We start from the raw sequence: 5,247 nt of genomic DNA, 5'->3' as shown, positions 1-5,247 counted from the left end.
GCATACATATATACAACACACACAGATATATATCTGTTGAGGCCAGATGAAAGAAGTCCGGTTGCTCACAGGGCATCTACACTCCCCGCTGAATTAGGAAGGGGCCATCGGAAATGTTGGATGATTGTCTGGAAATCGTACATCATAAAGTGAGGGAAAGGTGCGAGAATGTCGTTATATCCAGGGAGAGCTGTGGGACAACACGACCACAAATCGACAATAAGCCGTGGAGCGGGGGGGCGTGGGGGGCTCTTTAAAAGACTGCCGTGTCCTGTCCGTTTGCTTTGATTCGGTGTCTGGTACCTGAGCGTCGATCAATGTGTGTTTGTGTGTGTGTGTGTGTGTGTTTGAGAATGAGCTGCTGGCGGGGGAGGGAGAGGCGACTCTTTGCTTTCTTTCTGCCAACAGATTCCCAGCTCATTACCCTAACACCACAGCTTGAGAGAGAGGGATAGTGTGATCACACTGTCATGCCATCATGGATCTGCCAGGTAATACCATCTCCAGCGTGGGCATCTCACTGCAAACGTAATGTTAAAACCATATCAAACTAGCACGCGGGCTTAGTGGAAGGGGACAGTGAGCTGGGAACATCAGTAACTATTTTTATCTAACTTGGAGATCTCTTCGCATTTGAAACGGTAAGAGGTGCCTTGATCGCAGCTCATTTTTAAACGCCTCCAGCTTATTTCTTCGTTGACTGGTGCTTTCTGCAGAGAGAAAATAATAATTTTGGCAACTTTCTTTTTTCTTAACAAAAAAAGGGCGATTGTGTGCAGCGGGTAGCTGGGCAGTGACTGGGGTTCTGCTTCACGGGGTGACTAGTTTTGAGGGTGGGCTCAGGGGTGTGAGATGAACTGAAACTTCGGGAGACCGCGGGTGAGAAGGCGAAAGCTGAGGCAAGTTCAATTGTAAGAATTTCTTCATCAGCAATACCAGGCGTGTGTGTGTTTGGGAGGAGGGAGGGGGGGGGTGTTTTGAAACTAAAACAGGGTGAGGAAGGGGGAATAACACATGGTAGCGGAGTTATTCTGCTATGATCTCAGCTGTCAATAAGATGCGTTCAATCTGTATTGGATTTTTTTTTGTTGCATTCATTTTGTCTTGTTACAGGCGATGACATCTAAACAAACTGAAAAACGTTATTTCATCCTCTAGGAGGTTGGATTGGAAAGGGGCGGTCAAGAGAGAGAGAGAGAGGGGGGAGAAAAAAAATAAGAGATCGGCACGGTTTGAGTGGAGGATCTGTATCGGATTACCGAGAACCATCGAATGGATCTGCTGCTAATCCGCCCGGGATCTGTTAGCATGCTTGCGCTGAGCCTGCTGCTCGCTTGTACGGGGGTAGTGTTGGGACAGAACGACACGGAACCGATCGTCTTGGAAGGGAAGTGCCTGGTGGTGTGTGACTCGAATCCGTCCTCGGACGGGGCTATCACCTCTTCCCTGGGAATCTCAGTGCGCTCCGGCAGTGCCAAAGTGGCGTTCTCAGCCGTGCGCAGCACCAACCACGAACCGTCCGAAATGAGTAACAGGACCATGACTATCTACTTCGACCATGTAAGTCGCTTGCACTCCCATCAGGGCTGCTCAACCGTAAACCCTCTACCAGCGCTCAGGGACCTGCAAAAACATGCCCCAATCCATACCTAGCTGTTGATCCGTCTCCCTTTGACAATCTCTGCTCGGTGTCTGGCACCGAGTCTCTTGTTTGTATTAATGAACATACAGGACAATGAAATATTTACTGTCCACTGCACGGAGCACAACTATCACCATCCACTTTAGAAACAGAATTATGTTTATTATCGTCTTAAATTGCGAGTCAAAGCTTGGAAGTAGGGATAGTTTATTTACACATTTCACAGATATGACAGCGAATAATGCAATCTTTATTTAACTCCATCAGCCGTTAACTTTCGCCTCCTTGTGCACACTTATGGGCGGCAAGGAGATATTTGCAGATTTACCCCCGTCGCCTCTTTTTAAACTTTGCCTGTTATTTTTTATGCAAACGTTTAACTGGGTTGTTCCAACCGATTGCCCCACGGATTGCGGGTTTTAACATTCAAGATAATTTTATATCACATGTATATTTGCTAATAACCGCCCGCCTGAGTCAGTGGATGCGATCGCCTTTCTTGGAGTTGCCGCTGGTTACAATACTGTGGCTGCTGGGCTGTCCTTCACCCACTTGCCTGTTGTTATCTGCAAGTTTAGGCTGAATGGATTGGAGAAGCTGGCAGATTCTCTGCAAATAATAATCATTTCCCCCCTCAAGTTTTTGCAGTAACCAATCTCACTGTACTGTGATCTCGATGCTTTGTGTTCCCTTGCAGGTGTTAGTTAATATTGGAAAGCATTTCGATATGGGATCCAGCACTTTCGTGGCACCAAGAAAAGGGATTTACAGTTTCAGCTTTCACGTGGTCAAGGTGTACAACCGACAGACTATCCAGGTAGACAAGGGGCTTTTGTGCACAATTCACAGTCGCTGTGCGACTATCGCTGTCAGTTTACAACGGGGCAAATTTAGTTGAACTGTAATAATTTTTATTTATAGGAAACTACAGCGGGCCATTACGAGATAGACCTTGCCAGCAAATCCATAGAGTGAAACAGATACAAAAGCGGATGGTGGGAATCTGAAATTAAAACAGAAAATGCTGGAAACACACGGCAGGTCAGGCAGCATCTGTGAAGAGAGAAAGATTTAACGTTTCAGGTCAATGAATGTTTGAGAATGAGTGAAATAGATAGGCAGACACAAGAGAAAGGAAGTAAGGAGATTGTCTAGCTACAGCTGCAGATAGTGCAAGTATATTATAGGGGAGGGGGGAATCAACCTGGAGGGTTGCTTTATAACAGGCCAATACAGCGGGGTAGATAACGATAAATAAAATGCTATCGAATTGGTAATAATTTAGAACGGGGTATCTGCCCCCTTGGTGTAACGGTCACATTTGTAAGGCTGTTTTTTCCTCTCTGGTTTCAGGTAAGCCTGATGCAGAATGGCTGGGCTGTGATTTCTGCTTTTGCCGGGGACCAGGATGTGACCCGGGAGGCTGCCAGCAATGGAGTGCTCTTGAACATGGAGAGAGAGGACAAAGTCTATTTAAAACTTGAAAGAGGCAACCTAATGGGAGGATGGAAATATTCGACGTTTTCTGGCTTTTTAGTCTTCCCTCTATAAAGGATCAACAACGTTCGTCAAAACCCTTTAAGAGGATCAAATCGCCATGTACATTATTAGTATCGCAAGGGAACAACAAAATTATTATACCAAAACCACCTAACTGCTAAGTAGGGGCAGACAGATTACCTACCGATTAGAATAATGTCTTTGAATACTGACAATTGCCTTGGCCAGCGTGGTTCTAAGTAGTTCTGGTGACAGTGCTCTTTAGGATATCAAGTGAATTTATTGACAAGGACAATTTCTGGTTAGAAAATGGAAGCTGGATTTTCTTATGGGTGGATTATTGATCGAGCGAACCGAACCTTCGTGGACAAGACCCGACTCGCAAAACTGACCATTCAAACAGCGTAATTTAAAAACAAGTTAGGGTTTTGATTTAAATGTTCTAGCAATGCTTTCTTTCGTGTTCGTATATAGCCTTAAGTAAAGAACAAGTCCAAATTCAGTGGCGTGGGTTTTTCTTTTGGAATTTGGGGAAATTCATGTATCGTTTCTGTAGGTGAGCTCGTTTTGAAGAAGTGCTTTATCACAAAAGGTTTCTTTGCACGAATTGGACGCAGCTCTTGTTCCTTCTTTGTGTTGTGGTTGGTGTTCTTTGACCTTTGGGTGCAGACAGAGTAACCTATAGATTAATAACACGAGACGTACAAACAGATGATTGTAATAAATGGACCCAATTATTTAATGATGTGCTTTTTTGGTTTGTCAATTGATCCTCTGGCGCGCACACAACTACTTCCAAATCTCTCTTCACTTAAAGAAAAAAAGTTTTGCATTGTTTGCTCATCTTATATTGAGACAAATGTGGACTTCTCTTTAAATATTTCCTACCACTTTCTAGCTAAATGACACCTACAAAATGACCGGTGTGACTGCAGAGTGACTAATTGTGAGCCGCTATTTGTTGGGTTAAATCCCAGTGACACTTCGATTTTTAGGTTTAAATAAAACAGAATATTACAAAATTAAAGTCAATTCTTCCTATATTTTGATCCTAATTTTAATAACAAAAAATAAACGTACATTGCCTAATTTAAAAGAGCTTTGCAGACTCGATAATCCAATAACTGCTGGCGGAGAGTAAAAATGGGCTACTAAGATAAAGCCTTTTCAGCCGATTTCAGCAGGGACCGGGCTAAAGATACTCAAGTAACAAAAAAATATCTGCACAGGAGTTAAGCACTAGACTAAAACATGCAGTTAGCAGAATCCTGCCCGTCCATTAGCCAGAATGATTCCTGGTCGAGTAAATAGGTCATCTATGTATCACCACTGAAAACTATTTACTATTAATACAACTACGGTCTGAATATGGTTGTCACACCATTAAATATTCGTTTTTAGGCGACGCATATGAAAACCAGCTAGGCTGTATGTGATCCCCGTCTGTGGTTTAAATTAATAATGATATATCACAGACGATTTCCATACTGAGATTCTCTCACATCCTGTTTAATGCTCTGAATCTGGAATGGTTCAGGTTTCAAAATACAGTTTCTATTATTTGCAACTGTATGGCCCCTGTAGTGGGGAATTCGGTCATTTGAATGGGTAGTATCATTAGAGAATTATGGGATATCGTTTAACAATTTACTGTATCTATGAACAAATGGTAAATACCATCCCTTGGGCTCAAAATCTCTCTGCAGTCCTTAGAGAGTTGAATTATTTTACAGATCATTAAAATAGGACAATAAGATGGATATTGTACCATATAAATGTAGCATGGCGTGCAATTATGTAATATCAGCCTCTTCCCCAAATGCATGGGGAAGCTTCACTCAATCACTGGCCAAGTTCGTTCAGGTTTGATTTCTCCGTTCACTTTCGTTCAGAACCACATGATCAATTACCTCTGGTGTCACATGAGGTGAAAGGTAAGGAGTTACTAAACAATAATATATACATACATGAACGCAAAAATAAAGTATATGGCTAATACGTGCACGATATTATTTATATATGGCCCAAGCGTTACATTCAGCTGGCCTTGTAAAAAAAAAAGCAAACTTACTGTAGCATACATTTAATGTGCAGTGAATTAAACT

At 42.7% G+C, this 5,247-nt stretch overlaps 1 protein-coding gene across 4 annotated transcripts; it reads left to right on the top strand.

The window, feature by feature from the left end:
• The first annotated feature begins 301 nt into the window (after positions 1-301).
• Positions 302-3,884, top strand: cbln2b (cerebellin 2b precursor). 4 transcript variants are annotated; one of them, XM_067981453.1, is made up of 4 exons: positions 302-491; positions 1,159-1,560; positions 2,340-2,459; positions 2,996-3,884. In XM_067981453.1, the coding sequence occupies exons 2-4, from the start codon at positions 1,273-1,275 to the stop codon at positions 3,191-3,193; spliced, it is 606 nt and encodes a 201-aa protein (XP_067837554.1). In that variant the 5' UTR covers positions 302-491; positions 1,159-1,272; the 3' UTR covers positions 3,194-3,884. The 4 variants fall into 4 exon arrangements, with proteins under 4 accessions (XP_067837554.1, XP_067837551.1, XP_067837555.1 ...); XM_067981450.1 differs by having other exon boundaries at positions 1,114-1,560; XM_067981454.1 differs by lacking the exon at positions 302-491 and adding an exon at positions 516-641.
• Positions 3,885-5,247: the final 1,363 nt, after the last annotated feature.

This window comes from Heptranchias perlo, chromosome 3 (genome assembly GCF_035084215.1).
Source record: "Heptranchias perlo isolate sHepPer1 chromosome 3, sHepPer1.hap1, whole genome shotgun sequence".
NCBI classification, from domain to species: domain Eukaryota; kingdom Metazoa; phylum Chordata; class Chondrichthyes; order Hexanchiformes; family Hexanchidae; genus Heptranchias; species Heptranchias perlo.
The sequence above is the reverse complement of the archived record's forward strand: the minus strand, read 5'-3'. Positions and strand labels throughout refer to the sequence as shown.